We start from the raw sequence: 20,850 nt of genomic DNA, 5'->3' as shown, positions 1-20,850 counted from the left end.
CCCTGTTCTTCCAGTCTCTTCTCCCCCTCACGCTGGCTGTGTGTGTGTAAAATACATAGCATGAAACCTACCCTCTTAACACAATTTAAATGTACAGTACAGTATTTTTAACTGTAAGTACAATGCTATACAGCAGATCTCTAGAACTTTTACATCTCATTTGACTGAACCAATCTCTTTTAAATGACTCTCTTCATACCTGCCCTTCCACAGATCAATTACAACTGAGTGAAACTTGTGGGAAGAAAAGACTACAGCTATTTTTCAATACACTTAGCCCACCCCAAGCCTCATTTGGAGTGTCAGAGTTCTAGTTCACAATCTAATACCGAATGTAATGCCCCTTTACTAGTTATGGCAGTCTTCTAATATTTCTTCCTTATAGGACCTGAAGACGACCACAGGATGGCCAAAAATGTCTGAGCTATTCTGCCAACTGATAGACAAGAAGGAAAGAGGGTACAGCAAAGAAGTTTCCTGAGATTTTTAAAGAATCAGAAAATTAAAAAAATATTATAAATCCAGTTGAAATAGGAAACTACTATTCATTATTACAGTTAGAATAGATAGTAAAATTACCGTTTGGGTTGGTTGTAAGGATAAGGACCTCTATTAGGAATAACATGAGGTTCAACTATTAAGGTCTTTGCCTCTTCAGTGTCTTCATCTTCCCCATCTACCTCTTTCCTTTTCTTCCCTTTTCCACTTCTTACTGGAAAAGTTATCCTACAAGACAAAACCTTTGTTTAGTTTTACAACTAACAGTGGTTTATCAAGCAGCTATCTTGTGCATGACATTGTATAAAGAGTAATAAGATCAGTATTGAACATTTATGACTTACGGAACTCACTATCTATACATATATTTTGAACAAAGCAGATTTAAAAGCATTAAAATGTGTGCAAAGGTGCTCAGATTAGAAAGTCATCTAATTAAGGGAAAATAAAAAACATTTATATGACCAGTATACTTATGTCACAAGTGCTATGAAATACTTTGCACACTGTCCTTCATTTAATTAGAAAAGGCTTCATGGGTGAAGTGGAATCTAAGGTGAGTTTTGAAGAATTCAGACATATAAACAGGGGAGGGAAGACATTCCAGGAAGGAAAAAATAACGCAGATCAAGTAGCCAGTTTTGCTGGAGTGTAAGACCCGGTAGAGAAAATAAGGCTGGAGAGAAAGCCTTATTGGTAGAAGTTCTTAGCCTGGAGTCAAGGATACCTCAGGAGGCAACTCCCCATAGGTACCTGGGGAACTGAATGTGTTCCTTAAAATTAAACTACAACATTCTCTTATGTGCACTTTTTCCAGTCTCTCTTCCCATTCTGAAAGGACAGATAATACCCCCCAAAATGTTATGAAACAAAGAGGCTAAGAGATCAGCCCTGATTTTGATAAGCAACCGGAAAAATCAGGTGTTTTTAGCTCAGGAGTGGAATGACTTCAGCAATAAAGCATGTCGTAGTTCGAATACGGAGACGGAGGCAGGAAAGACAGTGCCACCGTAAAGACCGAGGTATTGAGGGCCCTGAGAGGTTGCAGTGAGGCATGACATACAAAAAAAGCATCCTTAAGGCTGAATCTACAAGGCATAGCAGGCCAATAGATGTAAAAGGATCCAAAAATAATGTCATTAATAGGACTTGGAAAGAATGGAGGAAGACTAGGTTTAGGTGTTAAAGGGATGCATGATTTTAATATGTAGAATTATTACTTTATTTATACTTAACAGTCAATTAAAATTCTACATTCTAATTTCCAACTAAAAATGTAAGGACTTTCCTACCACCCACAGATGCACTGAGTGCTTTGCCACTAATCAGGGAAGAGTCATTAGTGCTTCGAGCACTATGTTCTATTTCCACTCAGATTTTAAAACCAAGGCTCCTTTAACATTAAATATAACTCCACTGTAAATATTTAAAATTTCTGAAAGCAAGCAAGGTTAAAAAAAGAATTTTTTTTTCTTAAAAAACAAAATAAAGTTCAAAATCACATGGCCACGTGTATTAATTAGGAAATATACCAGACACATAATATGCACACATATTTCTTCAGTCAAATGCTATATTTATATAGTGCTCTTCAGACAAGCATTTCTTGATTCCTTGTAAGATTTAAGCTACTTTTATTGTGGTCTCAAAATAACTACTGCACAAATAATTAGAAACAGAGTCAAGTAAAAATAAATTTATCCCAGTGAGTATACAGCTAAAGTAAAGACTGCCCAAAGGAAATCCAGATACCGTGCTCAACGTTTACTTTAGCTACTGTTCTAATGGCCTGACTACAGAAAGCACGAAAGGAGCATATCCAGTTCTGACTTTACCTGAAAGGGGGTATCTGTAGAGCTGGGTCATCCACAGTTACTTTAACATTATGACCAGGAAAGCTGTTTTTCAAATGTTCAATGGAGAGGAATGTATCATTGAAATCCAGGGTGGCAATCTGATTGGGCATTTTTGAATAGTGTGCACTACTTGGATCCCCATAACCTAAAATGATGTCATGCAGCCAGGCAGGTACCACACAGTCAGTATTCATCAGGTTCCGAATAGTCTCCAGCACAGCCTGTCAGTAAAAGAACAGAAAAGGATAGTGTTGAGAAGACATCTCAAACATTTGCACTTCAGTGGAATGCAGAGCTGGCTGCACTAATCCAGAATTCCCGAGTGTTTCAGGGCAAGAATCTATTTTTTGCTGACAGGTGCTTGGCTAGACTGAATCAACAGCTATATTTTCAGCTGATACCATACACTGAGTTAAACAAAAGACCAAACTTAGCAAGAACAGTTTATCCGTTAAGAGTTCATTTAGATAGAATGTTATAAATGAGTTGACCACTTGACTTCTGTTGGGTAGGATAAAACTCCAGTCAGGTCTACACAATAGGAAAACAGGAAAAAAACAAAACAAAACAAAAACCCCTATAGAACAAACTCTTAAAGAAAATGCTTTCTCTCAGAAACTACAGGAGTCTCCTCCCCTTTGTAATCCACAGTGCCTCAATGAGGAGAACACACAATCAAAAGAACATTAATGTATGCCTCAGTTGTGAAATATATCACAATTTAGAAATATTAAAGTTAGCACTGCTAGATATAAGAAATAAAAAATGAAGTGAAAATCATAAAAATAAAATGTCAAATAAAATTTCAGGATGAAAGAATTAAGACTACAATAAAAGGACATCACAGTAGTTAATATATACAGTCAAAAATAATTACTAAAAGCCAAGGCAAATTCTTAGACTTTCCAATAATTCAACAAAATGTTCTATCCTATATATGTAAATCAGAAGGCTAGACTGTTAATTTCAAAGGCTAAAATAAACAAACCAGCCATTTTTATATTGTAAATGCTACACATTCCAACAGGATGACAAAATAACAGGAATGTAAATTACACTCTTACATTACCTTGTTTTATTTTCTTGCACTTATTGCTACTTGAAATTCTCTTATTCATGTACTTGGTTACTTGTTTATCGTTTGTCTAATCACCACTAGAATATAATTTCCATGAGAGCAGGGATATAGGACAGTTTAAATATGGGCCGAGTAAATGGATGGACGGAAATGTGAGTATGTTTACATGATGAATAAGATGAGAGATCCCCTCTCTAAGGCAATTATGATTATAGTAGGAAGATAAAATATATCTTTAATAGTGATGCAAAGCAGTAGAATGTGACAAAGAGTAAAAAATACTACAAAATACAACAGGAACACAATTCGAGGTAAGTGAGAGATGGATATAATGGGTATAGGGGAGACTTTTGACATTAGCAAAGGTTTCTTGGAGGAAAAGTGGTATTTCAATTTAGCTCAAGTAAAGGATCTGTGAAAAAGCTTTATGTCATCATTAATGTAAAGCCACAGAAATGTTTTGAGAAGCAAAGTGAAATGATCAGTGGAAGCACATGAAGAACAGGTGACTGGTGACAGAGAATGAGGAGAACAGGGGTAGAAACAGAGGACACCACTTCTGAAACTATTCAGGCAGGAAGTAACCCATCCAGATTAGGACATGCTGCACATCCAGGAAAAGAGAGAAGGAAATAAACAAGGGATGCTGCCCAAGTATCTAATGAAACACCAAAGATACCAAAAAAGCATTCTCCCTTTCCCAGACACAGGCAATTTAATCATTCCTCCTTTTTCTTGGATCAGAACCTGAATGCCTCCTTGAACTTCCAAGGCACCGTTACCCGCATTCTTCTGATGGCTTCTGCCCCTTTCTAATCTTTTATGGTAATTGTCTATATTTCTAACTTCCCTTATTAGCAAGCTAAGCTCCCTAAAGGTAAAAACTGTTATCTTACTCATCCTTGTGAACTCCATAAAACTTAGCACAATACTAGTCAAAAAAAATAGAAGCAGGGATGTCAGAGATGAAGGTGCCCAGGGCAAGGCATCAGTGGAGGTGGCAGGCTAATCAGGCTGCCTGAGGAACTGGGTGTGGAGCTTGAGGCCAGAAACATCAAGGGTCCTTCCACTGTTTTGTCTCGACAACAGAGTGAGACGGGGAATAAACTCCTTTGTATATGAGGTTTTCTCTTTTAATTACGAATGAAAAAGATAATCAAGTGACAATGTTTTAAGCAGCACTGTGTTGGGGAAAGGGAAGAAAGGTACTTGAGCAAAAGCTAGTGTTACCAAATGCTAGAAGTGCTCAATGTTTAAGTTTTATAATATAGTTTCAAACAACAATTTATATTTATTTTCAATTGTACTTTTTCCATTATCATTTACCCGCCTTATGCCCTCCCCACCCCCCAGCAATCACTACCTTGCTGTCCATGAGTCCTTTTTCCTCGATCCCTCTACTCCCTAACCCTCCTCTAAAGCTGTCATCCTGCTGAGTCAAATAATAATTATTTAAATCTTCCTTTACTAAAACTCCTCTCCACACAGTTATTATGAAAGTAAAACTCTGTAATCCCCAAACCTCCCTTTCCCCACTAATGAGTAAAGTATAAATACATTTTTTCATAGTGTAAATCGAAGCCCTAAGGTTCCACAACAGTATTCTTAGTGAGTGGGAAGTATACTTACTTTTGATCCATAAAAGAAGTCCCAGTAAAACAAATAAGCAGTTTTCTTCACCTCTTACTGGGGCACAAACTGAGTATCTAACATGCAAAAAGCAAGGAAGGAGGCTGACCTTTAAATTAACATATGAATTATACCTTGGCTGGGTAGCTCAACTGGTTAGAGTGCAGGCCCAATATACCAAGGTTGCGGGCTTGATCCCCAATCAGAGCACATACGAGAAACAACCAATGAATGCATAAATAGGTGGAACAACAAATCAATGTTTCTCTTTTTCTTTCCCTCTCTTTCTCTAAAAATTAATGAATAAAAAAATTTAAAATTAAAAAAATAATGTAACACATGAATTAGTTTACATTTTAAATTTCTAAATTTATCAAAAAACAAAAGTTTAGCAAAGAAATTTCCTTAAGTTCTATATTTAATCTAAGAGAACTTTTTAGAATCAAAATGCAATGATCATTATTTTATTAACACATCATTTAAACCTAGTATATACATATTTGTCTCAGAAGTTTTTTAAATTATGCAGTATTTTTAGTTATATAACCCAAATATTACCTTAAAGTTATTTTCCTTTGGCTTCCTCCTCATTATTATATTGAAAGTGTCATACACATCTTCTGCTCCATTTTGTATAGTATTGGTCATATCTTGCTGATACTGGTTTGGATCCAAAAACACTCTAAATGTCCTTGACTCTCCTCTAAGATTGGGTCTGGGTTCAGGTCCTGAACATTTTTAAAAAGTTTGTTAAAAAAATATGTACTTTTCAAATATCAAAATAAGTTAGTATTCCATTTCTAGAAATAATCAGTAAACTGTCCAGACTTAACTCCAGCCGTTCCCCTGACTAGAATGCTTCCACTCATTACAAATTCTAAAAAGTAGAAAACATTTTCTTTCTCTAAATTGTTACTATTTCTTCTGTCATGTAACATTTACAATGCAATGCCAGGAATTCCAATTATTTCTATATGACCTCAACTAAAAATGGAGCCTTAGAAGTCAAAGAACTTTACCTTTGTCAAGTCACTCATAGCTACTGTACTTGACTGATCACTCTTCCCTCCTTCCACATTCTATACCTAATATCACTAGCATGAAAGAATGTCATTTACTAATGGCTGAAAGCTCAGAGGCTTTTTCTTTTTGTCTAAGACCTCCAACTCTGGTCCCATTATGTGGCCTTATGTTTATTCCAATTATCTTCTATTCCCTTCTCTTATTTTTCTTTTATTCTAGTGATAAAAGTGGGCTAATTGTCAGCACTTTAGCAACGGTGCAATCTTGAAATCACAAGTAACAGAAACTACTTTAAGTTCTACGAGAGGTTTAGTAAACAAATTACAAAATAAGCACTGGACATGGATGCAGCTATCATTTAACAGTATTATCAAAAAAGTGAGGACAACATAAAATTTCAAAGAACAATCGGTGATAAGCTTAAGAACTCAAAGAGCTAACTAAGTATGGCAGGGGTGTCCAACCAGCGGCCCTCCTGCCGCACGCAGCCCAGGATGGCTACGAAGGCCATCCTGCAATGAATGCCCCGCACAAAACTGTAAATTTATTTAAAACATAAGGAGATTTTTTTGTGTGGCCCAAGACAACTCTTCTTCTTCCAGTGTGGCGCAGAGACACCAAAAGACTGGACACCCCTGGAAGGCAAGGTTTCTAAATGGGGTAATACTGGCATCCCAGACAGGACAATTCCTTGTACAAGAGAGTTTTGTTTACATGCTTAGCAGCCCTGGTCCCCAACCAGCAAATGCCAACAGTTAACCATCCCCTATCCCCGCACCAGTTATTTGACAATATAAATATCACCACACATTTCAAGCTGCAGGGTGGTGCTATTCCCAGTTGAGAACCATTCCTATAATGAATCAAATCAATAAAACTTAAGAAGAAAAAATTAGACAAATGTATTGCTGAACAACTATAAGAGGTTTTCAGAGGTTTTGTAAAAGTAATATTGTAAAGTATTATAAAAGGAAGTTTTAAATAAAGATAATTTCAAAAGATCCTGTCTTTTCTAGTATTTAACATAGAAGTTTAGAAATCATATTATTTATTCCTAAAACCGATACTCTACACATATTTTATATATAATCCTTTATGTCAGCTTAGTACATAAAACAACTAAAAATAGCACCTAAGATGCCAAGAGAAAAAAAGGCAAAAAATTCATCATTATGTACACACACTCTTTCAAGAACATAGATCACCATACCGTCTTCAATGACACGTCCTTTGTCATCCAGCATGCCCTGGATTTCACAGCCTCTGACGTAAACCAGGCCAACCTGCTCAATGAAAGGTCTCCTCCGGTCAAACTTGGTACCATATGGTTTTGTGGGACGCACAGTAATTAAAAAACATACATCATGCTTACGAAGGCCTGGTAGAACATAAAGACATTTTCACTTATCAGAATGTCATTATTTTTAGTCTTTTGTTGGCAAATTTTCATCCTCTTATCTTAGAAATAGAGATATTAAAAAAATTTAAAATATCAGAGATGGTCAATGATTATATTTGCATTGTAATATAATCATGCGTGGGCTTTCCTGTAACTTCTAAAACTCAACGTTAGATAGTAATAGTTTAAATGCAAGTTTCTTTATATTAAAATTTGAAACTTTTATGCCATGAATACATTACTAAATAAGTCCTCCAAGTCAGGCTAGAGCTCCAAAATTGGATGCTCGTCTTCATTCTTATTTTTAACATTCTTAATAAGTAACCAAAAATATGGTTGGCATATAATCCATCTATATCATATTTAGCAGGTTTCTAACATCAGTTTAAACTATTCATCAGTCATTCCAACAACACAATCTAAGTGTATTTCACTAAAAAAGGTCAACTCGAAAATAATGCATCAAAGCACAACATCACTATCTTGATATATATCAAGATAAACTATCTTGATAGGTATATCTTGAGAAGGCAGAATATATATAGTTTCAGTTGGAAAATACTGAAAATTTTTATAAGTGAATGTCAAGAAATAGGATACTTGTGCCAAAGTCCATGGCTTCTCAGCTATCTGACCAAATAATAAATTTAATTGGATCCTCTGTTCTATTAAAAGTAGACAGTGGAAGACAAGGAACATAAAATTAGATCACAAAGCATATAATGTCAAGCCACTTAATCTTTATTTATTTTCTGATTTGATTTTGTTAGCCAGTGTATGACATAAATGTAAATTTAAACAAGTCTGTGTGCTCGTAACCATGGTAACAAGATACACAACTAAATCAAATCAGTAATGTGAGTGTGCGGCTAACGGTATTGGGACCATTCTGGTTTGTTTCAATATGGAGTAGAGTGTGAGTGTGCTAGAAATAATAATTCTTGATACATAATAATACTTTATTTCTCAACAAATTCTATGCAGAGGAGAAGCAGCAGTAAGAACTAAGGGGAACTGTTCTACTATGACTTGTACTGCCTGCGTGACTTCTGGTCCACACGATTCAATAAAACTTCCAAGTCTTAGAGTCAAAGTAGTGGCCCTGAGAAGTAACTTAGTCTCTACCAGTGTCAATTTTTAGCATCACGGAGGGATGAGTGCTTGTTCCCACCTAAAGCAGATTATTTTACTGTAGAACATTAAACATATATTACAATGAACTCAACTACCTCTCTTCTTTCAACCATATATATTCATTCTTTTTGGGATATGCCTTTTGGAGCAAAAGCTGGTGTTTTGATTTCCTTAATTCTGTTTCCTTAAATTTAAATGAGGTATGGGGAAGGTAAGAACCTGAACATCACATCTTCTTGCAGGAATAAGAAGAATGTTTTATAGTATCTAGCTTAAACTCTTCAGAGCTATTCTTATGTATGTCTATATGTATTATCCTTACCCAAGGACATTTTTCATTTCTTTGAGAGAGGAAGAGAGAAACATTGATGCGAGAGAGAAGCATTGATTGGTTGCCTCCCGTATGTGCCCAGGCCAGGTATCGGGCGAGTCCAGACCGGGACCGGGGATAGGGGATCGGGATCAAACATGCAACCTAGGTATGTGCCCTGCCTAAGAATCAACGACGCTCCACCTGAGCCATGTCAGCCAAAGCAAAAGCTATTCTGTTTTCACAAGATAATATTCATTACTGTTTACACAACCTCCCTCTCATTTTTTTGCCTTGATTTTCCACTTGGTTATTCTATTTGTCATCAATACTGGGTCTGAATTTTGGCTCTGGCTTCCCATAAAACACTTTCTCCCCACCATTCCTCAAAATACGAATTGCTTCTCCCACAATGCCCTATTGTTCTCGATCTTGCCCATCAAAATTCACCCATTCTGCTTCTCATTCTACCAGAGGTCTATGTTTAAAAGAATAAAGAGCTCTCCCTCATCGCTCCCAAAAGACTGATATCCGTCTGATAGAAGTCTGAAAAGTAATGGAGGAAAGAGGTTGAGATGAACATCCTTTTTTCCCTTAACACAATACAGACTTGTCATCTGTCATCTATAAATTTCTGTGAAGAATCTTTTATATTTTTTTAAGTTTATTTCCAGTATTACATCTATGGGTAGCCAGTAAGTTATTTCAGTTTATTACCTACCATGTAAAACAGTGTTTATTTTAATACCTCCTTAAGCATTAACGGTTAACAAATATAAGACCTTCTCCAGCAACATAATGCCTTTCTCAAGATTCAGAAATACTAAAGGTACACGTTATTCTAGATGTGTAATGCATCAGACTGGGGCTCTTTTGAAGGAATGTGGAGTCATAAAATCTGCCACAAACTATACCCGCTACAGGGGCCATTTGCTAAAACATTTGGCTAGCTTCGCCGCAGCATTCCTTCAGAATTATGTGATAAATATATCATATAGTCCCTGTCGTTATAAACAGCTATGTCGAGAGCAATAATTTCTGAAAACTGAACCGCTAAGGGACTATCCCTTTCCTTCTGGCATGCCAAGAAGGAGAAAGGAGATAAAACCTGCCAGCTACTATTTCTCACAATGAGGCAGCAAGAACTCTGACAGACAGCTGGGAGAAAAATTTTAAAGTGCCAATTAAAACTCAGTTCATGTGCCACTTCTGACATAGGTGTCAGCAATGTTTTAACTCTGACTTAAGTAACTCCAAACATATCTGCCCCTAAGTAACAGTAATTGTAGAACTCCTATCCCCCAACTCTTGCCTGGTAAAAAATAGAAAGAAGAACTCATTTAATTTTCTGCAATTATTATTTATCCTTGAGTATGTAGTATTTCACTGATTCTCTGACTTCCTCCCTTTGGTGCAAACAAACTATTATTATTTCTTTTTGAGTTGTTTTGTTAGGTCCCCCTATAATTTCTTTTGAGTTTGTCTAATTTTGATGCTGTATCTTTATTTCCATAAATGGTATATATCCCTATTTTTTCCACTTGGGTTGCTTTTAACTTTTAAAAATAACAATTTTCCTTACTTGTTCTGCTGTGTGTTCCTCCTTTGTTTAGTGAACATTAATATTTCTACTTTTTACATTGATCCTACAGATTCATAAACATTACCTTACTAAGATTTAAAACACTTTCAGCTCTGCTGACTGCAATTTTCCAAAGCACTTTGATATGAATGCTATTTTATGCTTTTATTATGGTTAAAGTATTATGGTATTTAATCACCCTTACATGATCCCAGGTATTTTTTACTAATACTAATTAAAAAGGCAATTGCCATTCTTTAAATCAAATTTTAAGGATGAAATTTAAAGAGTTTAAAAGGGTAACATTTAGTAAGCTAATTCTCTAAGTGAAAGTCTACATAATTAAAAGGTAAAATGTAACCACTTCTCGAAATGCAAAATTACCTTCCCATTCATCTTTGATGTGATCTCTGACATTTAGATTGATGGTAACATCGGCACGAACGCGGGTGGGCCAGTTTTCACCTATGTTGGGCTTAGCAACCTCAACCACAGTGAAAGCCACAATGGGCTGAGCCATTCGTGCCCAACCGCCAAATACTACGCCACCGTACTCAGACTGCCTGAAAACCAAAGAAGTGCATGATTACTCAAACAAAATACAACTTTTGGACAAGTAAAACCAGTAAGAATACATATTTAGTTAGTATTTAAGCCCTGACACTAGTAACTCTTACTTCAACACTTGAAAAAAAATCTAAGTCTTAATCTATAGGGAGTATATATGGTAGAATGAAACAGGCAAATATGGTCCAGAAAAGAAAGGGAAATAGGGTAACATTCCCTGCACCCCCAGGGGAAAAGGTAACTCTATGTACATAAGAGCTGAGCCATTTTATCGAAGAGTGAAACAATCTAGTACATTTAGTTCTATTTTATATTCTTATCCTTTGCCCTTCAAGAGAACAGTCTCAGCTGTTTAATTTTATCTTATGTACTATAAGTATTTGGATAAACTGTTTCAACACATTTTAGAACAAGCTAGAATTTAAAAAATTAAAAACAGGCAAACAAATGATAATATCTATGCAAATACCTTCCTTAGGGTATAATACTTAAATCGTTTAAAAGAAGCTACCATGGGCTGGGGGGACAAATAATTAAGCAAGTTGTAATAACTAGACCCACTGACATCTGAACACTAATTCTTTCCTCTTACATTAGTCCAAGTAGTACTTTAATTTTTACATTAAATAGTATATTTGGGAAATCTATGATATAAAATTGCAGCAATACTCCAAAATTTGAAAGTATTGCCAAAAATGACATGCTTACAAAGATAACTACATCCCAAGGAAGGGCTTTGTGCCATAAAAAAACTGTAGAACTTTGTACCATTGAAGAGTAAAACTAATTAAAATAAAAATTGTGCTCATACCGGGACAATTTTTAAAAGACATTAGTTTGTATCTAAACCCTTTGTCATAACTTTCTATCACTGCCCTCAAATTTTACAACTTTACTACAGTATAGTTTACATATCATAAAATTCATTCATTGTAAATGTACAATTCAGGAATTTTTATTAATTTATAGAACTGTACATCTATCACCATAATCTAATTTTAGGACATTTCCATGATACTTAAAAAAGATTCCTCTTGTCCAGTTGCAGTCAACCCCTGCTCCCACCTCCAGGCAGGCACTAATCAGCACTAAAAAGTACAGATTTCGGCTTCTCATAAACACATCCTCTTACCCTGCTCAGCAGTTTCATCAGCCTGAAACCATGATCATTCAAAAAGTGCCTCTGCTACTTTCCTACCTTCAGAACACATGGAACAGAAAGAAGTCCTGCCCTTTTTCAGATCTCACTGTTTTTAAGCTTTCAATCATGGCAATTAGGAATAAAAATTTAGAAAAATTTAGTATCACAACTTAACTACAAAAAGTGGCATTTTCTTCCTCCAGGCAGAAAATGTAAGTTAAAAAAATTGTTTTTAATAGACCATGAAAACTGCGTTATTGCTTTACTTGGCATTTAAGTAAAGTATAAGTAAATTCTATTTGATAAACTGCTAGTTAATAAATCCCTACTTTGCAAAATGGCCAAAATTAGGCCTAGAATCTGAGCATATTCATGCAAGGTAAACATACAGTTTAAGGAAGCTTTCTGATCAAGCACTCCCCTGGGGCCCAAACAATGGGCGACAGTTTCAGCAAAGCTGTGGGCAGAGATGATCAGCCAATGGGTATATAAATTTCACAGTGCCTGCCAGCCTAGTGACTCAACTGATTATTAAGTCAAAAATACTTTATTTTGTGTCTTATAGTCTCACCCAAAATAACTATTCACATAATAATTAATTAAAAAATAGAACTGTGTATGAAATAAAATGTGAAAGGGAAAAAATAGATCATAATCACAGTGTCCATGTAGCTCTCTATAATTAGTAACAGCAGAAGCCTGGAAGGTACCTGAATCAGTTCACATTCAAAATATGTCAAGCTTTTTCTATAGAATACAGTATAATTGTATATATGTGCATAGTATAACTATAATGTAACAAAATTTCATTTTATACAATCACTTTACTCATTTATAGTCACTTGTGATATACATTGTATCTCCATCAACTTTGTACTTAGAACGAAATAGTGACCAAGAGCATTTACCCCAAATCAGTCATGTCTAAAAAGTAAAACTAACCTTCACAAATATATTACAGAGCTGTATACAATAACTAGAATGAAAGTTGTTTTTTTTTTCTTAGCTAAAGGAATTATCTCAAGTAATGGGCTGGCAGGTGGGGAGTTGAGTTCAAGCAGATGAGTTCCTCAAATAACAAGACCTACTCAACCAGCCCTAAAAGTAAATGATGATTTAGTCTCTTCAAGGCAACTGATGGGTGGAGGACCAGGGAAGGCCTTCCAGTGTTCCACGCAGTGCAATGTTCAGAAATGCCCCTCACCTCCTGCCAGCTTCCTTGGACAGGCCGAGACGCGGGACAGTCACGGAGCACTTAGGGTAGCAGAATACTCCTTTGTGCTAAGCTTTTCCAGGCACTGACACTGTCCTGCCCTTGCACAGGCCTGCAGGCCAGCCCACGCCCTTTCCTCTTTACTCCTTTACTAGTGCCCGACCTAGTCCTCTCTATACTCTCCCCCCGCCCCAAGAACAATGACCTATCATCCCTCATGCCCAGTCCCAACCCCAAATGCCCTGATTTTACATTTTAGCATTTTGGTACATTCTAATTTACATTAAAGAATTTCTCACAAAGTAAATATGTCATATTTTAGAGGGCATCTTCATTCCAGGTATATTATTTCTAAATACACTTATGAGCTTCCTGACAGAATTGTGTCTGTCACTGTCTGCATCTCTTCACTGCAAGTGGGACCAATTTACTAACCATGGCTTCATTCTGCTGACACTATCCTCGATGTCCTGCCTAATTTCGTAAGTTGATTCCAAGCGGAAGAGATTAAAGTTCCTTAGGAGGTAATCATGAAGAGTCAAAAACTGCAAATTCAACTTGGGAAGAGCAAGACAACCTGAAAAGGAACATAACATCCACATGTGAATTATTATTTTAATCAGATATCTGTCCTCTATATAAAAAGGGCATCACAAATTTGGTAACAATCTAATTTAATTATGTCTAAAATACAGTGTATTTAATAAGATCTTATTTCTATTTCTACACATAAGTGAAACCAAGTTAACAAATGCTATATAGTAAGAGTTTAAAATAAAAGATGAATTCCATTAATACAAGTAATCTGCATATCAATGATTCATATTCAAACTGTGCTTCTAAAAAGTATCTGAAGATGGTTTAATAGTCTCAAGTAGTTCAAAAATGCTTCCTTTACCACCTAACTTACACTTGGCAAATTTCAAAATAAATAACGGTACCATAAAATCAGTCTAAGACAAAATTTCCAAGAAAACTGCATTAGCATATTACACTGTATGAATCTATCTCTAGTAAGACCACTGCTGCGCTCTTCTGAACCTTTGCCTTCCTGCTAGACTTTAAGGGTAAGGCTTTGATTGTACTGTATTTTGTTCCTTAAGTTACTTCCCTTCTCTGACGGTATTAATAAATAATATTCTTTCCATTATCCTCACTTGATAGGACTTCCCTCGGATAATAGGTGACCAAGCACTCAGCAGCGATAGCAAAAAGAAACAAAAGCCAAAGTATATTTTACCAGCAAATCATATTCTTTTCATTATCCTTATCTAGACTTACCAAAGCAATAGCACATCTAAAAGCAAAAAAGATTAATGTATAAAAATTTCAGTTTATGTTAGAAAACTCTGAGTTAAATCTAATTCAATTGCTTACAGGTCAGAGGCTGATAAAAACCATCTCTTTCAATAGCATATTTTAACAAACCTAGCTGTCAAGCAGCAATGGCTACTAATATAACACAAAGAGAGACCACTGGACATTATGTGCCTCCTGATGAAAAAAAACTGTACCACTACCAAGAATCTAGCCAAAAAAGAGAGAGAACCTCAGCCTGATTGAGCCTCTACAACCAGCTGCCAATTTGCAAAACAAACAAACAAACAAACAAATAAACAAAAAAGGACAGAGGGACATGGTCATAGTCACTCAGAAAAACCTAGACTATGAGAAACTATACAGACCAAACAATGAAGGTTATTCAATGGAAAGAAAAGGAAGAGTCTAGGGATACACAATTGGGTGATAAAACTGTTTTAAAACTACAAGATAGTGATGGCTATAAAAGCCAAGAAAGAAACGGTCACATTTAAGTAGAGGGAGCAAGTGACTAGAAAGGTGCCCAGGGGAGGGTTCTGGGAGAGCAGACAAGGTGGTTACTACGGTTCAATGGTATTTCCCTTATGATAATTAGTAAACTTCTATATTTATATTGTGTAGCTTTCTATATTTATTTTATAATAAAGAGGTTTTAAAAAGGCAAAGTTTCACCAAGGTTTTCTTTGTAATTCATACACTGTACTTTTTACAGCTCTCCCGATCTTATGCTTAGTTTCTCTCCGTGGGAGCTACAGGCAGCTTGCATAACCGCACAGCAGCAGCTTGGTCTTTGCCTATTTCACAGCATCGCATACCGGGCCTCACAGCACAGTCCCATCCGCAGTCGAAGAAGAACAATGAAGGCGCAGCCACGTCTCTGAAAACAGCTGTGTTACAGTCCAACCATTTGGTAACTAATATTGTTCTGAAATGCTTTCATTCTACGAAAAGTGTAAAGACTGAAATTCTGAGTATTCCTTTTCATTTAAGTTCATTAACCATGGGAATGAAAGAAAAGTAATACTTGATACTAAGCAAAATATGCTTTAAACTGAGGCCAGCATCACTGAAGAGTACCAAAAGCTAGGTACAAGACTGTTTACATTTTTAGGGATATATAAGCTTTGTATTAAAAGGACAAAATAGTCCTATGTGTTATGTACCTTTTAGGGGCTGATCAGTTAAAGAATGAGATGTCCTACATACATGACCATAAATGCTTTTAGTGTGAACAATTAGCAAAGTGAGGAAATAATGCATTAACCGTTGTCAGAACATTAAAAAATATGAAGATTGCCTATTCTGAAGTCCAGTACAATTTTAGCATAGTGGGTTTATTGGAGTTATGGCTCAGGATATGACTCTGAAGTTAACAGTTTTTCTTTTAAATAAATGTACCAATAATTTACACTGTTGATGTCTTTAAAATGGCCCCATTTCTTTTAACACTGTTGTTCAAAAGATTTACTCAACCTTTTTGAAATATGCCTTCAAAGCATGTCAGATACACTTTGGCACACACTCAAGTGTACTGAATTCTTATCCTTAGAGGACGAGCAAAAGCTTTTAGAAAAAATCTGTTAAAATAGGTAGGTGAACAAACTAGGCAATATCATTTTGGATCAAAACTAACCGTTTATTATTAATAAATAACAATGTCTTTTTTTGGTGGTCATTATCTGGCTCTATATGCAGAAATAGCCTCTAAAAAAGTCTTTAAAAAGTAAAGTAAACCACTACCAAACAAGGCCTAGTATGTTGACATAACGAAAAGCTATACTTCCTGTATTATTAGGTCTCCTTACAACACAATTCCATTGCTCTGTGGTCATGTTTCACAGGATGATACACACACACACACACACACACACACACACACAGAAGCATGATTAAATTTAATAAAAATCCTTCATGCTAAGGATTCAAACTACTAAATAGTTTCTAGCTTCTTATGTTGAACTTGAGGGTATCATAATATTATCCTAATGTATATAACACATAGGAGTATTTTCAGTTATATATGAATTCTAAACTAAGTTTCATGATACACCTGGACTCTGTAATTCTTTATCATACCTTCTCCTGAATAGTACTCAGTTGGGACAATATTTTCATCCCATATGATTTTCTCAGTTGGATATAAAGGCATCTGGTTCAACTGCTGAATCTGAGAAATTCGACGTTCATGACGGGATACCTAAAAGTACAGGTTCAGGCAGAAAGTTAGAAGCATCTTTTTAAAAAAATTTTTTTTAAAAACGATTTTATTTATTTTTAGAGAGGGAAAGGGAGGGAGAGAAACATCAATGTGTGGTTACATTTTGTGTGCCTTCTGCTAGGGACCTAGCCTGCAACCCAAGCACATGCCCTACACTGGGAATCAAACTGGTGACCCTTTGGTTCACAGGCCAGCACTCAATTCACTAGGCAACACCAGCTAGGGCAGAAGCACGTTTTTTTAATCAAAATAATTTATGGAGAAATTCACCAAAAGTATGGAATGAGATGTTTCATGTCCTGCAGTTACTGTAGCACTTAACAAGAAATTTTATTCCCTTTTTCCATTTTTTTTTTTTGCCGTATATCAAAGATGAAGGAAGTACCAGTCATGACGGTCTTTGGAATCAGAGGGATGTGAGTTCAACTCTCAGTACCTCCACTTAAGAACTATGTAAAAGCCAGGCAAATTACTTCAATCTCCCAGATCTTAGCTACCTTTTTCAGTGAAAGAGACAAAATGTAAATCATGCCTCAGGTTTTTTATGAAAATAAAATGGAATACTGTAAAATAGTACCTGGCACATGCCAAGATCTTAAAAACCATAGCACTTAGTACTGGTTTATGTAAGATAAAAAAGGGCGCCCTAAGTCTTAGGTTATAGTTTTCACTCTGTACTAACTTGCTAAACAATCTGGGATAGTTTATTAATAAGCTGGCCTCAGTCTAATTGATAATATGAGAGCGCTGGACTTTATGATCTCTAGCTAACCTTCCATTGATAATATTAGAGTGATTTATCTCAAATACTGAAATAAGTTTGTTGTCTAATTAACACATGCTAAAATAATGACATATTTAAAAAATGTGTCACATTCTTTTTAGTAGATAGTGTTATTTTAGGAAAAAGGGTAGTGGATATCATCTAAATAATATGCATATTTCAACTTATTTTAAAGGTTAGTTATTATTATTCTCACCCCTACCCAAGGACGTGCTTTTAGAGTGGGGAAAAAGAGGGAGAACGGGAGGGAGAAAATCACGAATGTGAGAGAGCTACCTTGGCTGGCCGCCTCCCATATGCGTGCCAGCTGGGGATCCAACCCACAACCCAGGCATGTGCCCTGACTGGGAATAAAAACTGCAACTTCTCAGTTTGCAGGATGACACTCCAACCAACTGAGCCACACTGGCCAGGGCCATATTTCAACTTCTTAATCATAATTTAGAATTTCAGAAGAATCCAAAGCCTGAGAAAATTCTTTAATAGAAGGATATATGTAAGGTTATGCTGGAACACTACAAATTTCAAAAATGTTGTTCTTTTGGCATAATAATTTAAATTTTAAGGATTTATTACTAATCTCCAAAACCTGACTTACTAGAGAAGATTCTACATTGTCAGAAAATAGGACAAGAGACTTTTAGATAGTACTTGTAGTGAGAGACCATAAAAAATGATTTGTAAGAAAGAAGGTAAAGATGGTGACCCAGGATACACATTTCATGCAAGTAAATATATTGATAAAGTATTTTTTATATGTGAATTAATTTAAAACCATTCCCAAGGAATTCTCTCCAAATGGCACTTACACACCTGTCACCAGGCTTAAAACACCTGCTACAAAGAGTTTCCTATTACTACCCCAAAAACTAGTATATCATCTTTCTTTCTACAGTAGGAGATTACACTTTATATCCTAGTATTAGCTTGGATATAAGTCACAAAACGGTGTGCCCATAATTGTTCCCACGTGTATAAAAAATGTACACATACATCCACAGTGCATGTTTATATAGGTGTAAAAAAAGTCTGAAATATTAAAAACAACTCAGCCTTTTGGCAGTCAGGAGACAAAAAATTAAAACAAGCTATTATTTTTTTTGCCCATGAGAGTGGCAAAAATTAGGATGGCTCATAACATCCAAGGTTGGTTAAGAGCTTAAGGAGATATACTATATTGTTGGTGGGAACATACACTTTTTGGGGGATGATATGACTGCATCTTTTATCTTTTAAGTAAGCACAAAAAAGCATGTACAAAAATTGAAGCATTATTTCTAACAGTAGACAACTTAAATTTTTATAGTAGGAGTATGGTTAAATACTCATCCATTTTATGAAATATTTTACTGAAATTAAAAATGACGTATATACCATCCCTTCAGTTTTGCTATGAACCTAAAAATGCATTAAAAAAATAAACGTTACCAAAAGAAGTATTAGTTTGAGAGTTAAAGCCATCATTTTCCCAAATGACTGCGAAATCCCTTAGAATTGTTCAACCACTAAGTTCGTGATAACTTTATTTCTAAACATGCCTGAATTTCCTGGTGATAAAGGTATGGCTTCATATTCAAGGTACTACACTTAAATAACAGTGTGTAGCTGTGACCTCTTAAAGGCAGTAATGGTGTCAGCTATCTATGGGCCCCCGATGCCTGACGCCATTGCCTGACGCAGAAGTTGCTCACACAGATTTGCTTGAAATAAATTCATGCTATAAAGCAGTTTTAAGAGGTAAAAGACTTGAGAAAAGAAATCCAAGAGATGAGAAAAGAAACTGGATAAAACCAAATGATAATATAATTTCCAAAGGGGAAATTATCTATCCAGTATTTAGTCCAGAAAAAAAATCTGTACCAATCTATATCTTTAAGAATGGTTCAGATAGGTAGGAAAAACCATATGCAAAACTCAAAGAGCATTAATATGTATTTACCAGCAATTCTAGAAGAAATTCTTTATCAAAAGTTGTGTCTTCAGTTTTAGGAAGAGTTGGTAACAAGCAGAGGTATGATGCCACCTGGTGGAGTGTATTTGAACTGCAGAATAGAGAATATTGAAATCAGAATATTTTATTCTTATTTTATTTCACTTATGAAACATCTAATTTTATAGAATGCTTAAAACGTTTTACCTAGCAAATAGAATCCTATAACATGAGTAGAAAATATAAAATATCAGCAATGAAAGTTAAACCCCTCAAAGTGTCTTCTGAAAAGCTGCTCATGGTCCCTGAGATCCTTTCAGGGAGTCTGCAAGGACAAGCCCTTTTTATGTTAATACTAAGACATTATTTTTTTCCACTGTCTTTGCATATGCAGTCAAGTGCAAAAGCAATGGCGGGTAAAAATACTGGCAGAGACCGAGGCAGTGGCACCAAGTACTGTAAGTAGTCCTTGCATTCTTCAGGCCACACGCAGTTTTAAACCTCTCCACAAAAACCCAGTTTTAAGAATGTCCTTGGAGGAGCAGTTTTTAAAATGGGACACTTAAGTCTCTGTTTTAAAAATATCCTGTGTGATGGAATGGGAAGTGCACATTTTCTACACAATGTTTCCTTGACAGAACAACGGACAAATGATGGTTATTCAGACTTGAATTAATGGCAAAATTTTAAAAAATTTAAACACAATAAACCTGTGTCTTCAAGAAAAACAACTGACAGTATCTGCTGCCAAAGATAAAATGTAAACGTCCAAGTAAAAAACTGGAATTTTTGAAAACTTGCATTTGCCACTATAAGCTTGATAGCTTTCTACTACTTAAGCACAGTTTAATACCCCCCTGTCCCCAGCCAATATCCCTCACTCTATCCCAGTCCCTGGTAACCACTGATCTGTTTTCAATCTCTGTAACTGCTTTTTCCAGAAGGTCAAGTGAATGGAATCATCCATTACGCAGCCTTTTGACACTGGTTAGTTTCACTAGCACAATGCACTTGAGATTCACCCACACTGTTTTATCTTCCCATTGCTGAATAATTCCTTGCTGATTCCTTTTTCATTGCTGAATAATATTCCATTATAGGGATATACCATGGTAGGTTCATTCATTTTCCAGTTAAAGGATATTTGTGTATTCCATTTTTTGACAAT

The 20,850-nt window shown here is 35.7% G+C and overlaps 1 protein-coding gene across 1 annotated transcript in view; it reads right to left on the bottom strand.

Moving 5' to 3' along the window:
- AQR (aquarius intron-binding spliceosomal factor) overlaps positions 1-20,850 on the bottom strand; it is an 88,065-nt gene that overhangs the window by 31,784 nt on the left and 35,431 nt on the right. Inside the window, exons 14-21 of the mRNA XM_054565618.1 lie at positions 19,692-19,794; positions 16,827-16,947; positions 13,866-14,007; positions 10,894-11,072; positions 7,295-7,462; positions 5,620-5,789; positions 2,334-2,575; positions 580-726 (exon numbers count right to left, since the gene is read on the bottom strand). Of these exons, the coding sequence (XP_054421593.1) occupies positions 580-726; positions 2,334-2,575; positions 5,620-5,789; positions 7,295-7,462; positions 10,894-11,072; positions 13,866-14,007; positions 16,827-16,947; positions 19,692-19,794 (1,272 nt within the window). The remainder of the gene's footprint in view (positions 1-579; positions 727-2,333; positions 2,576-5,619; positions 5,790-7,294; positions 7,463-10,893; positions 11,073-13,865; positions 14,008-16,826; positions 16,948-19,691; positions 19,795-20,850) is intronic.

This window comes from Pteronotus mesoamericanus, unplaced genomic scaffold (genome assembly GCF_021234165.1).
Source record: "Pteronotus mesoamericanus isolate MK-2021 breed Mesoamerican mustached bat unplaced genomic scaffold, CSHL_Meso_final contig_164, whole genome shotgun sequence".
Taxonomy (NCBI): Eukaryota; Metazoa; Chordata; class Mammalia; order Chiroptera; family Mormoopidae; genus Pteronotus; species Pteronotus mesoamericanus.
The sequence above is the reverse complement of the archived record's forward strand: the minus strand, read 5'-3'. Positions and strand labels throughout refer to the sequence as shown.